Source organism: Aplidium turbinatum, chromosome 4, assembly GCF_918807975.1.
Source record: "Aplidium turbinatum chromosome 4, kaAplTurb1.1, whole genome shotgun sequence".
NCBI classification, from domain to species: domain Eukaryota; kingdom Metazoa; phylum Chordata; class Ascidiacea; order Aplousobranchia; family Polyclinidae; genus Aplidium; species Aplidium turbinatum.
The window spans coordinates 45,995,492-46,019,240 of NC_137475.1; the positions used below are offsets into that span (position 1 = coordinate 45,995,492).

General features: G+C 38.7%; 1 protein-coding gene across 1 annotated transcript; it reads left to right on the forward strand.

The window, feature by feature from the left end:
- Window positions 1–1,171: 1,171 nt before the first annotated feature.
- LOC145769240 (uncharacterized) lies at window positions 1,172–23,527 on the forward strand. The gene is made up of 11 exons (XM_082580822.1): window positions 1,172–1,256; window positions 3,405–3,620; window positions 3,861–3,935; window positions 6,379–6,570; window positions 6,807–6,881; window positions 16,744–16,862; window positions 18,452–18,644; window positions 18,809–18,955; window positions 19,313–19,480; window positions 23,142–23,280; window positions 23,386–23,527. Exons 1-11 carry the CDS (start codon window positions 1,172–1,174, stop codon window positions 23,525–23,527), a joined length of 1,551 nt encoding a protein of 516 aa, XP_082436948.1.
- The last annotated feature ends 222 nt before the right edge of the window (window positions 23,528–23,749 follow it).

Sequence of the window (23,749 nt, forward strand, 5' to 3'; positions counted from 1 at the left end):
CAGAATTAATAATTTGTCTAAAGGGGTCCGTGACAACAAAAAGGTTGGGAACCACTGCTGTAAGAACTCCGAACTGATAAGCACAACCTCAACAAGTGATGCAAGAATGAATAACACGGAAACAAATCACATGCCGTGTAAGATACAAGGATGTGACAACAATTAGAACACACACAAAAAGAAAGATAAGCCACAGGCGAATAACTGCCGGTTGAGAGACGGATTGTTAGGTTTGATTCTTAGGGCTTCCATGATCTTAGTCTAGTGTTCAGATCTGCCTCAAGAGATGATTTTAAAATGGCCTTAACTGTAAATGGCCTTATCAGAGATTTCCAGTTCTCAACACATATAATGGCAAACAATAGTACAAGACATTGAAATCACTGCAAACAGATTAAATATCCTTGTAAAGCTCGCAATCACCATGAAAAGTGGTTAACGCTCCCTGCGAAAGAGTGAAATGGGTAAGAAAGATACGACTGACCAAACTTGGAATCGATCCTAGTTCTACCAGCACCAGAGCGGAAGGCGACACCACTCGGTTATTGAGCTTGTTTGCGTTTCTTGTGAAATTATTTTCCTTAAAGAGTTTGTGAAAATTTGTCAAACAGATTTGAACGACAAGTAGCCGATGGCAGTTCCTGCTTCCTCGCTCGATTGAAAATCAAAGTTTTGATTCACCAGTCTGTGGTGATTGAAGGCAGCGATGGAGTGACATCAAAGACTTTAAAGCTCCATCGCTTTTGTTGGCTTCACAATAGTAAAAGTATTACTTCAAAATCACAAGTTAACCAGTTTTTAGTGCAGTCTTTTTGAGAACAAAAAGTAGCCCATAGCAGTCTCTGCTTCCTTGTTGCAATTAAAAACCGAAGTTTCGATTTACCAGCTGAGTGGTTGATTGAAGGCAGCAGTGGAGTTATATTGAAGACTTTAAAATTTGGTTGTTCTTGCATCAAGCAATGGAGTTAGGTTGTCGCAATAATGTGGTGACATCTATACAAGTTCTTTTGACTCTTAATAATGATTGTGAGACCGTCACTGGATCTGAAGATGCTATAAGACTTTTTTGAGTGTCAGCTGATGCTAAAACTAAATATAAATTAATAACTTCAGAATTTTGTTCATAATTTTCTTACGTTTGTTAAAGTATAACTTTACAGTTTCTTTAAATATGAGCGTTGAGGATGGTGCTTGCCCAGTAAAAAAGTCCCGCCAGGAAACATCCTTAGATGATGAAGATCAGTCCTCACAACCAGGTCAGTCGAGTTTATCATTATCCTCATTTTCCCACTAAGCGACGCTCTTTGGAAACCCTCAGAGAGGAATAGCTCATAGGCGTAAGTTAAGTCTCTTGTATTTTGTAATGTAACCATTAAATTTAAACTGCTGGACCTTCACTTTTATGACTGTGCAATGTGCAGTCAACGGTGAACAGTCAAAGTCGTCAAACACCAGAGGAACTTATTTTAATCACAAAACAAATAATATAATCAACCATGGCCATGTTTCCACTAAGCCCAGACGCGTCAAAATAAACTATTTCCGATATTTTGAAGTAATCTTAAAACAAACAGTTTTGGAAAACACAATTTTTTGTAATTTCCTTTTTCTAATGAGCCATAAAAACAATGCATAGCCTACTCTAGTAATTCCCATACTTTTTAGATTTACAGCATCCTTCAGAAGGCAAAATATTTTATGGCATATCGTGGCAGGCTAATGAACTTTCACCTCGAATACAGCAGCAGATTGTTGAAACAAACTTCGTTTCATGTCAAACACTTTAAAAAATGGAATTCATAACTTCTCTGCTTGACTTTCAGCTCTAATGCAGTTTGGAGAAAAGTAGACAAGTTTGCTTGTTGTGCCCTTGGGAAAATCAATTATTAATAACACCCTAAGAAATCAACGCAATAACAGTGACACTTCAATTTTACTTTCAAACTGATTGCCACTTTGAAGCAACATTTCAATAAAACATAAAATAAGAAACCGCTCACACATCTTTGGCCGATCTTTAAAATAATATGTGTTTCGTTTTTTCTTGCCTTCAACCGCTCTGCAGCATATAACTTTGTAAATTTTATTTTGTATGTTATTCGCTACAAGGATGCGCATTGTCATAGTGCGAGAAACTTCAGTGAAGCAATAAATTATCCTGTTTGTTGTTGCTTTTACTTTCAATTTCATCAGATGAACGTTGCAACTAGTGCTAGAAACGATAATTGTCCTGATGAACAAGAAAACCCAAGCTTTTCAGTGTAAAGTTTTCTTTTTCAAGTCAGTGTGAAATTTAATGTATTTCTCTTCTCTTCATTAATTTATTAATTCTTTTTAATCTATTTCTTTTCTCTTCATTTAATACATCAGCACAACTTGCACAAACATCGAAATTACAAAACTAGAGTTGAGCATGGAGTGGAGCCGGATTGTTTACGATTTTCAAGAAATGGTGTAGATTTAGAGTTTTGCTTTTCACAAAAGTTTCGGAGTAGAGTGGATTCGAAGTTTGGTTCAGCAACTTTGCATTTTAGTTAAATTAAACAAGTCCGTAGCATAAAGTTCTGTTTGTAGTAGTAGAAACATCAAAACTGTCCCTACGACTTTCGACCTAGCGGTAAAATGCTTGTAAGTGCGCGCCATTAAAAACTTTTACGTGCTACCAAAGTTGACAAAGATATTCGCACCTTGAGGTATTTCGTGTTATGCGCATTAGCTAGTAACCTATGACGTTAGATCAGAATTTGATTTTGGAATAAAGTGAATTCGGAGTCTAAAGTAATAAAATTTGTTAGATTGGAGCTGGTTTTATGAGTGGAGTCAGAGACTCAAAAATCACCCCCCGCTCAACACTGCTAAGCTACAACAAAAGAATGCCACACCACGAGTTTGTGACCACGAAATATCATAAACAAAGAAATATATTTGTCGGCTTCATAGCCGAGTAGTGAGAGCCCAGGAACGGCACTTGGATGGGCGCCGGTTCTACACCACTTAAAAGCATGCGGCTGTGTCTTTGGCAGGACACTTAAAGGCATGCTTGAGGGTGGACACTAAGATTGGCTTCCTTGCCCTAGCGTCCAAATAATTTAAATTTTCAACCACCGGTTGTAAGCCTGGACACGATAAAAAAAATGTATATGCAATAACGCTAGGATGAAAAAGTGTCCTTAGTGTTAAAACGAAAATAATCGTGCATGAAAATTTTTATCAGCAACAATGTTTCTATCCAATCATTTGAAGACAGATAAAAACAAATATGAGAACTAGCTTGCGACACCCCAGAGTATTATAAATGGCACTCGAGAGTGCCATGCCACCCCGATTGGGAACCACTGGCTTGGGCAATAAAAATACCCAGACAAAAAACTTCCAAGACCATTAAAATACATCCTTCCTTCCAGATTTGTCAACTTCTTCTTTGCTTGGTCCGCACAGTTCAAGTTTTCATGCTCTGTCTGAGTCAAGCATTCCTGGTCCATCTGGTTCAAGCATTTCTGGTCCGTCTGGTTCAAGCACTGCAGGACCGTCTGATTCGATCATTTCTGGTCAGTGTGGTTCAAGCTTTCATGGTCCGTCTGATTCAAGCATGTCTGGTCCATCTGATTCAAGCATTCATGGTCAGTCAGGTTTAAATTTCCAACATTTTCAAAATATTGTGTTATCCACTATGGAGGCGCTAGCCGTATTGAACTTAAGTTTTGTGACGTTTGGAAACGTTAGTACGTAGTTGCTAAAAGTTTCAAATCTACCAATAACTTTTCAGTATTGTTGTTTTTTTTATTGAAAATTCCAAAAATAAATCTGCCAAACAGCTTCGAAAGCTTAATAAAATGAATTTTGATTTGTAAAATTTTTAGTTGTGCCATCGCCAACTTTCCAGCCACCTGAAGGTCAGCTAGTCTTCTTGGGCACGAGGCAAAAGACTCATGAACGTAAGTTGAGTTTTTGATATACGATGGCCTACTTACTTTTCTTAGTTCTTACGTCAATATCGATAACTCTTAACATAATGTCTAATTAGGCTTACTTGAAGAAAAACAAACTAAATGCCACTTTGAAGCAACATTTCAATAAAACATAAATAAGTAGGCTAACGCTCACACATCTTTGGCCGATCTTTAAAATAATATGTGTTTCGTTTTTTTCTTGCCTTCAACCGCACTGCAGCATATAACTTTGTAAATTTTATTTTGTATGTTATTCGCTCTGAGGATGCGCATTAGGGTGGCTCGTTTTTGAACTTTTTTTTTAATTCTCTCGGGGTAGTGGGGAAATGGTGCCAATGAGTGAGAAAAAACTCATGACAAAATTTGAGAGTCGTAACAAATTGTCTTCAGCCTCCTCATAGGGCTAAAAAATCGAAAAATGGGGTCAAAAACGCAATTTATCTAAATATATATTTTTAGTTTGGGTAGATACAATATTGTTTATATATATCTAATTAAATTAACCTAAAGAAAAAAATTGAAGTCATTTTAACTATTCCTTCAGCTTCCACACAGCTTCTGAAAATTTCCATTTTGCTAAAAATTTCGCATTTTTGTTTGTGGTTACATAACTACAAACTTCGTCAGTGACGTAAATTCAAATAAAAGACGTCACTTTTTCCTACCAAATTAACCCAATATCATTAAAAAATGACGCAACAGCTCAGGACAGGTCTATAAAGAGAAATACAATGACGTTTTATAGCTGGCAAAATGTCTAACGCAATTATGTATCATGTAACCACAAACAAAAATGCAAAATTTTCAGCAAAATGGAGATTTTCAGAAGCTGTGAGGAAGCTAAACGAATAGTCTAAAATTAAATGACTCAATTTTTTTTTCTTAAGTTAATTAGATATATCTAAACAATATTGTATCTTCCCAAGCTAAAAATATTTTTGGAAAAAATTGCGTTTTTAACCCCATTTTTCCAATTTTGAGCCCCATGAGGAGGCTGAAGACAGTTTGTTACGACTCTCAAATTTTGTCATGAGTTTTTTCTCACTCATTGGCACCATTTTCCCACTGCCCCGAACGAATTAAAAAAGAAAGTTCAAAAACGAGCCACCCTAATGCGCATTGTCATGGTGCGCGAAACGTCAGTGAAGCAATAAATTATCCTGTTTGTTGTTACTTTTACTTTCACTTTCATCAGATTAACGTTGCAACTAATGCTAGAAACGATAATTGTCCTGATGAACAAGAAAACCCAAGCTTTTCAGTATAAAGTTTTCTTTTTCAAGTCAGTGTGAAATTTAATATATTTCTCTTCTCTTAACAGACAAAATGAGTAAAATCTTTTCTATGCAGCATTCACCTGCTGAACTACAATCAATAATAATCAGCACAACTTGCACAAACATCGAAATTACAAAACTAGAGTTGAGCATGGATGGAGCCGGTTTTTTTATGATTTTCAAGAAATGGTGTAGATATCGAGTTTTGTTTTTCACAAAAGTTTCGGAATAGAGTGGATTCGAAGTTGGTTCAGCAACCTTGCATTTTAGTTAAATTAAACAAGTCCGTGGCATAAAGTTCTGTTTGTCGTGGTAGAAACATAAAAACTGTCCCTACGACTTTCGACCTAGCGGTAAAATGCTTGTAAGTGCGCGCCATTAAAAACTTTTACGTGCTACCAAAGTTGACAAAGATATTTGCACCTTTGAGGTATTTCGTGTTATGCGCATTAGCTAGTAGCTTATGACGTTAGATCAGAATTTGATTTTGGAATAAATGAATTCGGAGTGTAACATAATAAAATTTGTTAGATTGGAGTCTGGTTTTATGGAGTAAGAGTGGAGTCAGAGACTCAAAAATCACCCCCCACTCAACACTGCTAAGCTATACAACAAAAGAATGCCACACTACGAGTTTGTGACCACGAAATATCATAAACAAAGAAATATATTTGTCGGCTTTATAGCCGAGTAGTGAGAGCCCAGGAACGGCACTTGGAAGGGCGCCGGTTCTACACCACTTAAAAGCATACGGCTGTGTCTTTGGCAGGAAACTTAAAGGCATGCTTGAGGGTGGACACTAAGATTGACTTCCTTGCCTTAGCGTCCAAATAATCTAAATTTTCAACCACCGGTTGTAAGCCTGAATACGATAAAAAAATTTATATACGCAATAACGCTAGGATGAAAAAGTGTCCTTAGTGATAAAACTAAAATAATCGTGCATGAAAATTTTTATCAGCAACAATCTTCCTATCCAATCATTTGAAGACAGATAAAAACAAATATGAGAACTAGCTTGCGACACCCCAGAGTATTATAAATGGCACTCCAGAGTGTCATGCCACCCCGATTGGGAACCACTGGCTTGGGCAATAAAAATACCCAGACAAAAAACTTCCAAGACCATTAAAATACATCCTTCCTTCCAGATTTGTCAACTTCTTCTTTGCTTGGTCCGCACAGTGCAAGTTTTCATGCTCTGTCTGAGTCAAGCATTCCTGGTCCATCTGGCTCAAGCATTTCTGGTCCGTCTGGTTCAAGCACTGCAGGTCCGTCTGGTTCAAGCACTGCAGGTCCGTCTGGTTCAAGCATGTCTGGTCCATCTGATTCAAGCATTCATGGTCAGTCAGGTTTAAATTTCCAACATTTTCAAAATATTGTGTCATCCACTATGGAGGCGCTAGCCGTATTGAACTTAAATTTTGTGACGTTTGAAAACGTTAGTAGTTGCTAAAGGTTTCAAATCTACCAATACCTTTTCAGTATTTTTGTTTTTTTTATTGAAAATTCCAAAAATAAATCTGCCAAACAGCTTCGAAAGTTTAATAAAATGAATTTTGATTTGTGAAATTTTTAGTTGTGCCATCGCCAACTTTCCAGCCACCTGAAGGTCAGCTAGTCTTCTTGATCACGAGGCAAACGACTCATGAACGTAAGTTGAGTTTTGGGTTTTTGATATACGGTGGCCTACTTACTTTTTTTAGTTCTTACGTCGATGTCGATTCATTCATTCATAGCTTGTCACGCCGGTGTCGGAGCCAGGTAAGAGCATTGTTTGTGATGTTTTTGAGGTCGTTGTCATCACATGAAGGGCTAAGGGGGCAGTTGGTGAGGATGTGCTTCATCGTCTGATTGTCTAGGCCGCAATCTCACGTTGGGTCAGGAGTCATCTTCCATCGGAAAAGATTGCTTTTATTTCTCCCGACTCCACAGCGGCTCTATTTAGGCAGCACCACTCTCTTCTCTCAAGGGTGGGAGTTTGTTGAAGACTTTCGGAGGGACGTGGGATGGCAGGATGTTGTGTCCTATCGGGCTCAGAGGTCCACATTTCTAATCGTGCAGCTGCCGCGCTTTTGTGATCGATAACTCTTATCATAATGTCTAATTACTTGAAGATGTACACTTATTCACTCAAGCAAAAGTCAGCCGACGTGCGAGTCCAGGAAAGCTATCTAACGGGTAGGAAAGCTATCTAACGGTTATGAAAGCTATCTAACGGTTATGAAAGCTATCTAACGGTTAGGAAAGATGTTTAACGGTTACGAAAGATGTCTAGTTGGAAGTGGTGTGATGTCACAAACAATCCCGGAAAAATCGTCAATTCAAAAATTCGCCACAATTCGAAAATTCGTCATTGCACATGACTGAGGAACTGTATTCCGAAAGCTAGTGCAAAACGTTATTATCACAACGAACTCGCAGCAACAGGCTAAAACAGGTCATTAATATCTACATTGTGAAGTAAGCAACGATCATACTGCCAAAATCGAAACTTAATATATTGCAATCCTGAAAAAGTTTATCCTTCTGGTTTTTAGTTACGATAGTGTTGTTGCGTGCTGTGGTGGGGAGGATGGCGTGGGAAAGTTGGCGTGAGAAAGATGGCGTGGGGACACATTCCATGGGAAAAATTATGTGGGAAGAATGCTGTAGGAAGAATGCTGTAGGAAGAATAGTGTGAAAAGAATGATGTGAGAAAAATGGTGTGAGAAGAATGGTGTGAGAAGAATGGTGTGAGAAGAATGGTGTGAGAAGAATGGTGTGAGAAGAATGGTGTGGGAAGAATGGTGTGAGAAGAATGGTGTGAGAAGAATGGTGCGCGAAGAATGGTGTGAGAAGAATGGTGTGAGAAGAATGGTGTGAGAAGAATGGTGTGAGAAGAATGGTGTGAGAAGAATGGTGTGAGAAGAATGGTGTGAGAAGAATGGTGTCAGAAAAATGGTGTGAGAAAAATGGTGTGAGAAGAATGGTGTGAGAAGAATGGTGTGAGAATAATGGTGTGAGAAGAATGGTAAGCATATGAAGGCTTGGGAAGGAAGATGTAGGAAGGATGACGCAGGAAAGATAGTGTAGGAAGGAAGGTGTGGGAAAGCTGATGTGGGAAGGAAGGCGTGAGAAGGAAGGTTTAAAAATGTCTGAAAGTGGATGAATAGGGGACAGTGTGGAAGATCAGTGAATGTTATTCATTCTTATTTCAACTAAAAAAAATTATCGAAGTAGACAATATTGTGTGCTGCAGATGGTTGTTGATTAGAGTGGAAAGTTTTCAACTTTTATTAATAGTGTGGAAAAGTTGTGCACTGACATTGTAAGCACAACACAAAAAAAAAATTTCAAAAATTTTAATATCTCAGGGTGCCCCAAAGAAGTTAAAATATTAGAAAAAGTAGAAAATTTCCAAAAATTTTATTTTTGGTATTAGTTTTTAATTGCTTATTAAGAGCGCGGAAAAGTTGTGCACTGACATTGTAAGTACAACGCAAAAACAATTTTCTAAAAAAATTAATATTCTGGGATGCCCCAACAAAGTTCAAAATTCAAAAAAAAATTGCAAATTTTTGAAAATTCCATTTTTACACATTTGTAACAGCATTACCTCCCGCGAATCATCGTAAATTACGCAGAAAATCAATACACACAAGCAGTGGTGTAGCCAAGGAGGGTGGTGTTAGAGAGTTTCAACCCCCCCTTTGGCATGCGTGTGACGTCACGATATTGAAAATGATGCTTTCAGTCTCTTTATGTTTCTAAAACTAAGTTTGCCTAATTTTAAACGGAAACTGCATTAAAAGAGCGAGTTTTGCCAATACCAAACATTCAAATATCTCAGTCAGGAATTAGCAACAAGAAAACATAGAGACTTAGCTTTATTTCCTAAAAATACCGAAGAAAACATGATCTTATCCTTTTTGCTATGCCACCAGACAGCACCAATTTACAGGAATATTCATACCCACATTTTTGTTGAAAATGCTCTCAGAATGCACCAAATTCAAAGTAATTTTTCAAAAAATTTTCTTGGGGAGGCTTTAGGCGAACACGCCGTCAAAACCCCCCCTTTCTAAATTCCTGGCTACGCCACTGACACAAGTATAATTGCAAGTAGCCTATAAGTAGGATACGCAAAAGTTTCAAGTCAACATAGACAATTGCAAGTACATGTAGGATACGCAAACGTTTTATGAACCTAGTCTGAAATCTTGTTTTGTATTTATTGACCATGTCTTTCCTGGACTGTAGCCGACTTCTGATGAATCCATCGCGGTTAGCAGCACCACATACTGCAAAAAAGGCCTCCGTGACAACCTTGACACCTCGCTCGACTGCTTGCGTGTGGCAGGGGAAATTGAGAGAATGTTGGCTTGTGTTGATGTTTTTGAACGACCAAAGTTCTCTGTTGTCATTTCCATAGTTATTGGAGGTTCGGTTTTGTCGTTATCGGTTTGCCAGCATATCATATCAACATAACTGATAGCATTAAAATTTAATTTTGGCAGTTTGAAGCGCCTGATATCAGTGCTTCTCGTGCAAGCAGAATACGGCGTATTCCCAGCTCACGCACATGCGATTTTTGTCAAACAGCATTGATAAAAGTATCTTTTTGCTGTTGCCAAAAAATCCATATTTTTGAATAACAGGGTCGACAATCGCCTTTAGTTTATCCGACAAGTAGCAAGATTTGCTGATGGTTTGCCAGAGATGAAAAGCACCGCTGATACAGAGTGGATTGCATTTTATTTTGAACCACATAGAAGCATATACCTTCATGGCAAAGGTAGCCAGCGTGTTTAGATTATCGAAGGGTTCTATGGTCCCTAGTACAACCGCAGAATGCGATTCCCGCAGTTAGCCAACGTGAGTGATTAAGCTTACCTGGACTTCTTATGGCGAGTGAACTGGGAATTTTTCTTCTACAAACACAATGACAAATGTCCCGGAGGTATCTTTGGTCCGTACTTAAATCGGTCACACATGTCGTGTAATTTGCGTTGTATGCTACAATAGAAACTCTTGCCGCGTTTCACGCATAATGCCTTTGGCCAACGCAACTGTTCAGTTGGCGCTCCCACTCTGTTTACTTGCTTGTTATGTTGAGGTGCGGTTCAAATTGATAATCTTATTGTCTGAAGTACTAAGCTTAATTCATTTGTTTATTTATTTAGATGTTCCATTTAGTTTGTTAAAGCTAATATAAGCTTGCGTAATAAAGTATGTATTAGTTCACGACAATTAAACAAACTAATTGAAGATGGATAGCAAGTTTATAAAGCCCAGTTTGTTCAGCGCTAATCCCAACTCTAGTCAAGCTAGTAAAGAGTGGAAACATTGGCATCGAACATTCGTGAATTTTCTTGCAGCATTTCCAGCTGAACCAGAGATCAGTGATGACGATAAACTGCGATGTTTGATCGCCCACGTTGATAAGGATGTTTACGATTACATCAGTGAATGTAATACTTATGACCTTGCAATAAGAATTTTAGAAAGATTATACGTGAAACCAAATAATCTCATATTTGCCAGACATTTGCTAATGACGTGCAAACAACAGGCAGAACAGTCATTAGATGATTACGTAACTTGAAGCAGCTATCTCGAGATTGCAATTATACTGTAAAACCGTAACCGCGGAAGTTTGCCGCAATGAAGCAATTCGCGAGGCTTTGATATCAGGGATATTGTCTGCATCAATACGTCAAAGACTTTTGGAAAATATTAGAGAAGAAACCTTAACCCTCGATGCTATTTTTAATCAAGCTCGCTCATTAGATATTGCTCAGAAAAATTCTGAAGCCTTTCTAGTTTCAAATCAACAGCAAACCTACTGCCAAGAAACCACATCAACATTTGCCAATGAGATGCAATGTTCTCAGAGAGAATCGGCTGAACAAGAGATTTCCTTGTGTGAAAGACTTCCGTTAAATGAAAGTTGTGCTGCAGCTGACTTGAAGAAAAAATGCTCCCACTGTGGCCGTCCTGACAATCATGGAAGAGAAAGATGCCCTGCGAAGAATAGTAAGTGCTATAAGTGGTTATCTTGGTCACTATGCAAAAGAGTGTCGTTCTCATAGAAAACGAATTTCACAAACTCCGTCTAGTGCTTCTTTATTCTCCTTACATTCTGCTCCAAGTAAAGTTAACTATAACACTGTGCGTATGGTGTCACTGCAAGAGCACTGGTGGACACGGGTTCTACCCTAAGTCATGTGAGCAAACATTTTGCTTTAAAGAATGCAATTCCTATCGAACCGGAGTTTAATGAAATTGACTTGGCCGTAAATAAAAAAAATTCCCAAAGCGATGGATTTTCTACTGTTAAAGTTTGCTTTCAAAGACATGAATACGATAAAGTGAAACTTATCGTACTCGATAATTTGCTAACGGACGTTATTCTGGGGCAAGACTTCTTGGCTCAGCATAAGCACGCAAAAATTAACTTTGGAGGTAGCGAAGCTCCTTTGTATCTGGGGGCACTAAAATGCGTGAAATCGGATATTTGTCCAAGATTGTTTCAACATTTACCGCCCAAATGTAAGCCAATTGTGACTAAGTCCAGAAAGCAGTCTGCTGCTAACGAAAGGTTTATAACTGAAACTATACAAAAAGATCTTCAGCAAGGTGTAATTGAGCCAAGCACTGCACCATGGCAAGCTTAAGTCCTTGTGGTATCTGGAGAAAATCACAGGAAAAGAATGTGCATTGATTACAGTCAAACTATCAATAAGTTTACGTTGTTAGACGGATATCCATTGCCGAACATGCAAAATTTGGTCAACAAGATTGCTCACTATTCTTTTCTTAGCACATTGGATCTGAAAAGTGCATACCATCAAGTTGAAATTCCTGTGGAAGATCGGCCTTATACAGCTTTTGAAGCCAATGGTAGATTGTATCAAAGCAAAAGACTACCGTTTGGATTAACAAATGCTGTACCTTGATTTCAAAGAATTGTTGACAATATCATCGAGAGCAATGATCGTAAAGGCACGTTTGCTTATTTGGACAATATTACCGTGTGCGGTAAGACAAAGGAAGAACATGATGAAAACCTTCAGCATTTCCTAACAGTTGCAAACAAGTGCAATCTCACTTTCAACAATAACAAGTGCACCTACTCCACGGACAAGATGAACTTACTGGGGTATGAAATAAGTAATGGCAGTTTAAGCGCTGATTGCGATAGAGTGAAGTCGTTATTAGAAATGCCGGTTCCAACCTCAGTCAAAGAGCTACGACGAGTTATTGGTCTTATGGCATATTATGCTCGATGGATATCGCAATATTCGGACAAAATAAAACCACTTGTTGATAGTAATAGGTTTCCCTTGAGTGATCACGCTATCTCGTGTTTTAACGATTTTCGGCTAGTCTTGGCAGAAGCCACTTTGAAGGTAATAGATGAAAACTTGCCCTTTTCAGTCGAAACTGATGCCTCGGATATTGCGTTGTCCGCAATATTACATCAGGCGGGAAGGCCTGTGGCGTTATTTTCTCGGACCCTGAATTCGAACGAAAAGCGATATTCCAGTATCGAAAAAGAAGCTACTGCCATAATAGAAGCGATTCGAAAGTGGTCACATTTCCTTTTAGGCAGACATTTTACTTTGATCACTGATCAAAACTCAGTTGCTTTTATGTTCGACCACAGAGGAAGAGGAAAAATAAAAAACGACAAGATAATGCGTTGGCGAGTCGAATTGGCACAGTATTCGTATGATATCGTGTATCGCAAAGGCAAACTTATCGTGGCATCTGATGCTTTATCTTGTGCGTATTGTGCCAGTACAACTGGGAATACATAGAAAGAAATATTCATGAAAATTTGTGTCATCCGGGAGTTGTGAGAATGCAACATTTTGTAAGAACAATGAATTTGCCATACTCGATAGATGATGTGAAAAGATTGGTCACAAATTACAAAGTTTGTTGCGAAGTGAAGCCAAGGTTTTATAAATCTCCAAAAGCTACATTGATTAGGGCAACGCAACCATTTGAACGATTGAGTATTGACTTTAAAGGATCATTGCTGTCAAATACTAAAAATCGTTTCTTAACTGTTGTTGATGAATTTTCGCGTTTCCCCTTTGTTTATCCTTGTAACACTACTTCTCATACCGTAATTACTTGTTTAAAATATTTGTTCAACATTTTTGGCATGCCGGCCGTAGTGCATAGTGATAATGCAAAATGCTTCATATCGAAAAATATAAAACAGTTCCTAAGTGGGAGAGGCACATCTACAACACATTCGTCAGTGTATAATCCGCGTGGAAATTCACAGTGTGAACGTTATAATGGTGTTGTTTGGAATGCGAATAAGTTAGCTCTTCCCACTAAAAGTTTAGAAATTTCCCAATGGGAATTAGTTGTTTCTGAAGTATTGCATTCACTTCGATCGTTATTATGCACATCCACTAATGAAACCCTCACAAAAGACTTTTCAATTTTCCACGACGCTTAACTTTTGGGTTATGTGTACCTTCGTAGTTGACTGAAGAAGACAAGGTACTGGTAAAACGTTTTGTACGTAACAAGTACGATCCACTAGTGGACGAGGTTCAACTTGTGAATGCAAATCCAAACTATGCTGTGGTAAACGTTCCAAATGGAAGGTAAGAAACTGTATCTGCCAGAGACTTGGCAGCGCCAGGACGAGACTTTGCCGACCCCGTCAACCCTGCTGAAGTGGGGAAAATCGAATGAAGTGAACTCCAGAATTAGAAATGTTTCTGATGACGTCGAACGTGAAATTACCTGTAAGAGAGCAACCTAATGTTGAATTGCAAACACAGAAAAACTGGCGTTCTGTTCGTATAAAAAAACCGCCAAAAGGGCTGAACTATAATTGAGCGTTTGTATATTTATTGTACTGTAATTTTTATGAGGGGGTGAATGTCGTGTAATTTGCGTTGTATGCTACAATAGAAACTCTTGCCGCGTTCCCCGCATAATGCCTTTGGCCAACGCAACTGTTCAGTTGGCGCTCCCACTTTGTTTACTTGCTTGTTATGTTGAGGTGCGGTTCAGGTTGAATAATCTTATTGTCTGAAGTATACTAAGCTTAATTCATTTGTTTATATTTATTTAGATGTTCCATTTAGTTTGTTAAAGTTAATATAAGCTTGCGTAATAAAGTATTTATTAGTTCACGACAACACCCATATGAGGAAAATTACTTGGTATTGATTCAAGTCATCGGATAGGCATTTTATCACATGTAAGTAAAGCCTTTCCAATCTATCGGGAATACCCACGAGGACCAGTTGTACTGCCATCCAAAAACTCAAAGATGCCGCAAGGGTAATTCGTTTGCGTGGAGTTGACATATCAACCATTGCAGCGGTCTTCCAAACTCTAATTCCAACAGTAGGATAACACCGCCTGTATGACCCGAATTTACCACAGTACCATCACACCCCAAGGCTGTTATTAAGCTGATATATGTTCCTCTATCATCAATTACTGATATTATGGAGTCGGTAATGCTTTTGGCTGTTTCCGAAGCTGGACTTACGTGGCCACATGGGCTCTATCCAAGGGGGGAGAGGGTTGATCACCCCCCCCCCACTAATTGGAATGGGGGGGGGGTGATCAATGCAAAATCACCCCCCCCCCCCCCCACTCATTTGGCTTTGAAAAGGTTTTGTGATATTTTATTGGTCAAATTTTGAAAAATATATTTTCGCTGTTAGCACATTTTGAATTTTTCATCAATATGAATATATATTTCATTTCAATATGACCCTGAACTACGAGCCAAGCGTTTACACTGTGTTTTAACTTAGTTTGCTTGGTAGCCACTTTAACAAGAAAAAATTCTGCCACTGCAAATGACTAGAATGACACCGCCAACCAATCAGAACATGTTATAAGAGGCTACCGTCCAATTGTGACCTTTCTCGCACTTAGCCAGACAGTTAATCTTTGTTTTGAACTTTATTTGGTAATTACAGAAGAAAAAAGAGCTATAGCAGTTGTGAGAATCGAACCCACGTCAATGAAATGACTACTTTCTAACCCTAACCCCTAAAAAGCCAAGCAGCTGCCAACTTAGTCGGCAGCAGTGGCCGAGTGGTTAGCGCGTTGGGCTCGCAGTCGAGAGCCTGCATGTTCGACTCCACCCCCCCGCAGTTGCTGTTGTTTCTCTGGGGAAGAAACTGCACTATGAGTATAATTGCCTCTACTCAGTGATCGATTTCGAGTAATGGGTAGTACCAAATTTAAGTCATAAGTAGAGTAGACAACCGGAAACAGACATTGCAGTCGGCTGCAGCGTGGGTCAGGTGTACGTCAGAAGGCGTACACCGATGCATAGCGCTCAAGTCCGCTTTCTCGCAATGCAGGGTAAAAATATAAAAAACAAATAAACAAACAAACAAACAAACAGCTGATAGAAAATCCAGCACTTGATTTGCTTTGTATCATCTTCTTTTCTCCCTTTTTCACGTCACAGAAAACGTAGTTTCGATTGGTTCGAGTTTTCATTTGCAGTGCCAGAAATATTTCTTAAGTGACTACCAGTTTGCTTACCTAAAAATGCCCTTTCCGAAACATACTTTGTGAAACGACTTGGAAACCCTATGCTTCAATCATAAAGAAGCTGATGCTGCAATGGGGGGTCTGGGTGGCGCAGCCCCCAGAAGTTGAAATGACTATGACGATTTTAGCCCACTGTCCAAAAATCACCCCCCCGAATTCTAAAAGTGGATAGAGCCCCTGCGTGGCCAGAATACTGAGATCCACGTTCGGCGATAATACACACATGCTCTTCTACAACAGATCTTCTATGAGACACCCAATGCTCGTCTACTTCAATCTTTAGTGTCTTGTCTTTTCTGCCATCAAAATATAAACCATGTAAAATGTAAGACCTAGACTCTTGATTTCTTCTTGATTTCTTCTTGATTATCGAACTTTGTTTCTATTAGGCTAATAATACCAGTTTTATTAGCACTAACCAATACCATACCTCCGTCGTGCAATGCAGCAGACGCTACAGCGGCCGCTGCTTGATCAAAAATGGCATAGCAATCACACATAAGTGCCATCGAACGCGTCGTCACTGGTGGAGTCGTCGTCACTGGTGGAGTCGTCGTCCATGTGATATGCAGCATTCGAGCTACAAGCTTTTGGTTCAGGTGTCATTTGTGTTATCGCGGAAGTTCTGCGTGCAACCATTCTTTGCAAAGAAAGCGTTTCCTTCGTGTCAATTCCTTTTACGTACAGTACGTTGGTCAATCAAGAATGCTTGCTTAGTGGTTGGAACTTTTTGCGTCTTTATACATATACAATACATTTATCCATTTCAGCACATTTACATGAACAAATATCAAAAGGAAATTTCTTTTTGAGTTGTGCTTACGATGTCACTGCGCAGCTTTTCCGCGCTCTTAATAAGCGATTAAGAAAAAAAGTTGAAAAACGATCCACTCTATTGTTGATGGCAAGCGCAATGACAAAAATCCCTGGAATAAAGTATTTATAGATGCTTGTGAATAACTGAACAATTTCAGAGCCAAAAAGAATATTTGCGATTGTCCAAGAAGACATTGAGAGAAATCCTAATACCAACAACCCAGTGTTTTTGTATCAACTTCTTCCGAAGGTATCCGAAGAAGAATTGATTGAACATGTAAGTGAAATTTTAAATATTTCTCCAAATTATCTCTACACTCCAATAAAACATACAAAACATAATTCTTATGTCTTAGCACTGGTATTTTAACTTTAACTTTTTTAGATAAAGTTGCATTTTTTCAAAGTTTTTCAAAGACACAAACCTGTTAATGACTTGAAACATGCCAGCCCCTCATTCTACCTGCTAGGCAAAAAATCCACAAGACTTGCATCTTGTCTCTTGGTAGGCTATAGAGGAGAAACGCAACCAATTGCCAAATTTTATCTTGACTCTTTTGCATATTCGTGAAAAGTTTAAATCACCGACGCAGCAGCTGCTGTCGCCGAGATGTACTAAGTGGAGCATTCGCTTGATTGTAATTAGTTCCCTCTTCGGTGCCGTTGAATGGGGAACTGTCCTAAACGTGTTCAAACTGAGAACGCGAGAGTTGAATCAGTTTCTAGAAAATCGCTGTTTCATTATTTGTGGAGCCAAGCGCTTATCCGACTGCCTGAAGAGGGCGATTCAATGCCAACAACAGTATTTACTGCTTTTTCTATTTTGAATTTTACGGCAACGTTCTACTTTCTGCACCTCATTTTAAATGTTAACGCAATATTTTTTTCAAGAACCTGAATAAATTTTTGTCAATTTACTTTAAACTGCAGAAAAGTTACCTCGGTAGAAAATTTTACTTTTTCAAACCATAAATAAAGGAAAATAAACCACATGGAACTTTGCACGATCTAAAATAAAATTGAAAATGTCTGGGTTAGGCCTTGCTAATTAAAAAAAAAACATTACGATTGATTAAACAAGAAATAATGTTGTTCGACATTAAGGATGGTCGATATCAGGAATGGTCGATATCAGGGGTGGTCGACATTAGGAACGATCGACATCAGGGATGGTCGACATTAGGAATGGTCGACATTAGGAATGGTCGACATTAGGAATAGTCGACATCAGAGATGGTCAACATCAGGGATGGTCAACATCAGGGATGGTCAACATCAGGGACGGTCCACGTCAGGGACGGTCCACGTCAGGGACGGTCCACGTCAGGGACGGTCCACATCAGGGACGGTCCACATCAGGGACGGTCCACATCAGGGACGGTCCACATCAGGGACGGTCCACATCAGGGACGGTCCACATCAGGGACGGTCCACATCAGGGACGGTCCACATCAGGGACGGTCCACATCAGGGACGGTCCACATCAGGGACGGTCGACATCAGGGACGGTCGACATCAGGGATAGTCGATATACAGTAATAACCCAGAAAAAGACCTCTCGCATTTCAAACCAATTGTTTCAAATGTATAGAACCGTTTAAAAATGCTTCGTTATTGCTTTGTTTTGCTTGATTAAAAGTTTAAATAGATTGAAGTTGCTCATAAACATTCTGGACAAAACATCTTCAAGGAAATTATATATTAAGCGAAAGAGTCGTGATGCAGACTTTCAGTAACAGTTTGCAGGAGATTTTGAATGCAAAAGTTGTTGCCATTTGCAAACCAACTTTCATGTTTGAATGTAGCCTACTGTAGAATTGTTTTTGTTTTCTTTATTTCGTTTATTTTGAGAAATTACTTCCACAGGAATTGCCGAGGAAGAACAGCGCTGGAGCCTTGGTGAGTGAAAACAGCCGAATCTATTGGATAGGGGGAAAACATGATAAAGACTTCAATATCGTGTATATGATCGATATGTCTGAGGAATACATCTTCTGGAAACCCACTGGCATCAAGATCAATGGTTTACGTTACTTACACACGGCTGTTGTGCATGCAAGTAAGACAGAAGTCTTCACTTTAACTTATTTGCTCAAAGATTTGTTAAAAATATCAAGGTTAATTAAAAAATAAACTCGTGTATTTTTGAATTTGTTTGCAGCGCAATAAAACTAACAATGAACTAATAAACATAAAATTAAAAAAAACTCCGCGTTGTTGTAGATGCAATTTATCTCATGGGAGGTTGTGGCACCATTCCTGACTGCAAAACTTTTGATGGAGAAGTGCTCCGTTCCCGATATAAAGTTGGAAAAAAACTTGCAAGACTGAAGGCGATGCAACGTTTTGTATCTCTCGTCTCCTGCGAAGGTACTTGGCAATATAAAAGTTAGCTTTCTAGCAGAGACGTAGCCACGAGAAGTTTTGGGGAAATCGCCCCTCTCCTCCCAAAATATGAGTTTGCCGCCAAAAAAATATCTTTTGATGCTATTACAACGTTTTAATAACATTGTAATTCATGTTGCATAACGTTTGCCCCCCCACAACAGTTGGTTTTGCCCTCCTAAATTTTTATTCCTAGCTGCGTCACCGCTTTTTGATGGTGCGTAATGCTCTGTCCTTTCAACCAAGACAATTTGGCAATACCTGAATCGCGGAAAATTACACTTCTATTTAAACCACATGTTTCATTTCCATAAACTGCAGCTTTGATGTTAATGATGTTAGAATACCTTATCGCCATCGATCAAGAAGAAAAACAAGAACCATCGACATCGGCTTCATTGATTTTGAAGCAATTTTCAATCGCACATCAAAAGATGAAAATCATTCCAAAGTATGAAATCCACTATAGACATGCTGCTGTTGCCATCGGTTATGATGTTTATATCATTGGTGAGTGCATGGAGAAAATAACGTACGTATACCCTTTGTGCATTAATTGACTCCAACATTTTAAACAATAGCCTAATAATTATTTCATCGAGATAATCGTTTATTCGCATTATTTTTTAATATCATTTCACATTTCAATACGAACCAACATTTATTGTCTACCACTTGCAAAACTCGCTCGGGCATGGAGTCGATTATATTTTTGCAGTTTTCCTTTTTTTGTTCGTCGTGGTATCAGACTTGAATTGTGGCCCCTATCAGCTTGGTTTTGGCTGCACAATCCTTTTTGCGGAGACGAGTCTTTACGATAGACTATAAAATGTCGATGAGATTTAAACCTGGTGAGTTTCCAGGCCAGTTCAACTCTTTTATCTTGTTTAATTTGAAAAATTGGTGACAATTTTTGACGCATGGCATGGAGTAAGGTCCTGTTAAACCATCCCAGAACCATCTGAAAACTTCTAATGTGACGTGTGATGTGACGTGTGATGTGACGTGTGATGTGACGTGTGATGTGACGTGTGATGTGACGTGTGATGTGACGTGTGATGTGACGTGTGATGTGACGCATTAATGTGTAATCACTTTAAAATGCTCTCATTAAAGTCTATGGACTAACATTTCTGAACAACATAACCACCATAATAAAAATCGTTTTAGGATTGAATGATAAAACAATATCTTCGAAAAACGTGAAAAAACGGCCCCAAGTCAAACAATGCACACAAGGGTGTAGGCTATGTATGTAGGCTTTATGAATGTAGTGCAATACGGTTATAGGTAAATTGTTCGCAAACAGTTGTTCGTATACATCAAATCTCAATCGCATGCACGAAGAAATGCTTTAGGAAGAATTGTTTTACAAAGAATTAATTTTACGAACAATTGTTTTACGAGCAATTCTTCTTCTTCTTCAATTGCCTTGCCTGAACCAGGCATCGACGGCCTCATATGAATAATTAGACCAAATGTTCCTATTATATGTTGCATGGATGATTGTTTTTGTTTTGTCGTTAAATTGTTCCAGATGTGTTTGTCTTTGTCTACCAGGTGCCCGCTTTCCAAAAATTTTACCAGTTAAAGAGAGATGCTCCAGTTTTTGCTTTCTTATTACATGGCCGAGAAATTTATATTGTCTGGTTTTCATACTTTTTAACAGAGTTCTGGTTTGGTTCACTTGGTGTAGAATTTCTTTATTTGTTTTCTTTGCCAGCCATGAAATGCGTTGCATTCTACGGAAGCACCACATTACAAAAGCATTAATCTTTTCTGCCATTTTCGTTGAAATATTCCAGGTTTCAGAGTTGTAATGAAAAACAGGATAAATATAGCACTTTAAAACTCTAGATCTTGTTTTGAAAGAGATATTTTTATTGCAAAGAATTGGTTTCATTTGTTGGAAGCTTGCTTTTGCTTGGGCTGTTCTTATGTTGAGCTCTGTTTCGTCTCTTGCATCCCAATTTACCATAGTACCGAGGTATTTGAATTTTTGGACCTGTTTAAGAATTGTTCCATTAACTGATAAATTACAAATAGGAGTTTCGGTTGCTTTTTTCTTTGTTATGACCATTGTTTCTGTTTTCTTTTTATTTAATTCCATCCCAAATATCTTGCTTTTCGTACACACAATATCTAATATGTTCTGCAGTTTTACGTCCCAGTCGGCTATCAAAACGGTGTCGTCAGCATGTCGTATGTAGTTAATGTTGTTTCCTTCAATACTAATACCTCTTCCATCTTCAATATGTCTTAAAATTATTTCGCTGTATAATGAGAAAAGGTCAGGTGACAGCACACAACCTTGTCTTACTCCTTTCTGAATGGGCGTGTAGTCAATGCAGTCATCATTTATCCTGATAGCAGCTGATTGTTCGTAATATAAATTTTGAATGATTCTTAGATCTTTGTCGTCTATTCCAATTCTGTCGAGCATGCATAACATTTCATTGTGTTGAACTCTTTCAAAAGCTTTTTTATAGTCGATGAAGCACAAGTACAGGTCTTTTTGCATTTCGATTGATCTTTGAGCGAGGTTTTTCAGAATGAAGACCGCATTCCTTGTTCCTTTATCAGGCATAAACCCATATTGGCATTCGTTTATTTCTGGGTGTAATTTGTTTCTAACTCTGATCATGATGACTCTCAGCAGTAGTTTAATAATATGGGACATCAGACTAATTGTGCGATGTTCTTCGCATTCTCTTGTGCCTTGTTTTGAAAAAACGAGCAATTGTTTACAAAAAAACGTCGGACACCGTGTAGTACAGGGGTCCGCAACCACCCGCCGCGGTCCGGTGCCGGTCTATGAGGAATTTGTCACCAGGCCACAGAAAACCGAGGTCAAAATGCTCCATAAATTGCAAAATTTTGACCAACTCAGCTATCAAAAAATCTCTTCTATTTTCAATGGTTAGTTAACGTTTGCTGCCAAAAGTACTCAAACTAGAAGCAAACAAGTATTTCATAAAGTTTCCTTCAAAGCGGCAAAATAACAGCAAACACAATAAAATTACGAAGTAGGCTGAATATAATGAACACACTGTGGGTGTCGTTGACTACCAGAATCGCTCGGTGGGTGCATTTTAGTATTGCAAAGGAACCCAGAGCTTTCACGGAAGCAGAGTTATGAGGACTGAATGAGTTATCATATGTTTACATGCACCAAACCAAGCATATGTGTTTTATTGATCTGGTTTGCAAAATCATGTCGGCCTTAAACCGGCCCGAAATGCAAAAAGATTGCCTATCCCTGGTGTAGTAAATATGTAGCCTATTTATCACAGATAATTATATATGCAAGCAATATTATTGTAAGCTGTATGGTTGGTTTGTTTAAATTGTAGAAATAAAATCGCTGCATATTGCTAGACAACGAGCTGGGATATGGTTGATCCTCTTTTCAATAAGGTCTCGATGTATTCTGAATTTCGTGCAGAAATACAAACATGTCCGCCCCGATAGAGCTCAGTTGGTTAGCGCGTCACTTCTGAAACGAAGAAGCTTCAAGATCAATAGCGGTGCTGGTTTAACTCTCGGGATGTGCGCTTGAGCAACGCACGTTAAGGACTGCTCTCCATTCAGCGACACCTAATGGATGGAATAATTCACCGGCAACAAGACTTCAACAATCGGAAACTTCACTCTGTCAATCTCGGTGACCGGGCCTGCGTCAGTGATTCAAAGCCTCTACAAGTATGCGAAACTGCCAGGATTAAGCTCTGCAAGAAGCTTTCCCAGTCCGAGAATAAAGATTCAATCAATCAATCAACATGAGCCTACGATGATTTCACTTCATGAGTGGACAACACCCACCACCAACAATTGCCTATTTAGCAGCACCTAGTGAAGGAAATAGTTTAGGTGTAGCGACCACGAAGACAATAATTTGTCATGTTCATATCGATGATCGACAGAAGTTTAATCGATGAAGAGTTTAAATTTCATTGTCTACGTCTCCCAAGATTACAGAACTACCAGGATTAACTGCAAAATAGTTTTATTAGGTTAGAAGTAATTTCCCAAGTTTGTTTTAATAAAATATAACAGGGAAGAGTGTTTGCTTAATTTACACTAACACGGCCACATGGGCATGATTACGGTCTTTGGGCTAGCTGTATTAAATTTGGGTTTTGCAAATTTATGAAATTATATTTATGAACAGGAGGGAAATCCACATGTTTTTCCGTCGTGCGATACAACGTCGAGAGTGATTCGTGGAGCAGACGAATATATACTGAAGTGGATCCCCGATGGAATTGTTCTGTTTGTTATTACAATGGAAAGATCATCATCGCTGGAGGGTGAGTGGTTGAAAGTTATGATGGAAGTTTATTTCTGTTCATGTGATGATGCTTAGTGGAGATCGCTGTGAATTAAATAATCAAACTCTTTGCTGTTTTCAACAGATACACCTCCCCACCAGAGACGCCTTCTGAAAGTATCTACTTGGACAACGTACTTTCTTATGATCCGGAAACTAAAGCTGTGACGAAAATTGCAAACCTCGCCACCAAAGGATTGTACCAAAATTCTATGGTGGTTGTTTAGAGTCTAAAGTTTAGACAAAACGTTTTGGGTTTGTCGTGGACGACTTGCGGTATTTCCTAAATTTTAGTTGTTTTGTTGGTTGTAATTCTTTTGTTCAGTTTGTTTCATTTCTGTCCATCACAACAAAAAAACAATATATGCCAAACATAGCAGAGGTGTAGAAAAATGTAGAAGCAACAAAACTCGGACGTTATAACGTACATGATAGAATCGTTTGATGCA

Bases quoted from the DNA above. Each gene is read 5' to 3' on its own strand.
- LOC145769240 (XM_082580822.1), top strand. From the start codon at position 1,172: ATGAGCGTTGAGGATGGTGCTTGCCCAGTAAAAAAGTCCCGCCAGGAA. The intron at 18,645-18,808 runs GTAAGACAGAAG...GCGTTGTTGTAG, and splicing joins CACGGCTGTTGTGCATGCAA to ATGCAATTTATCTCATGGGA. The intron at 19,481-23,141 runs GTGAGTGCATGG...ATTTATGAACAG, and splicing joins TTATGATGTTTATATCATTG to GAGGGAAATCCACATGTTTT.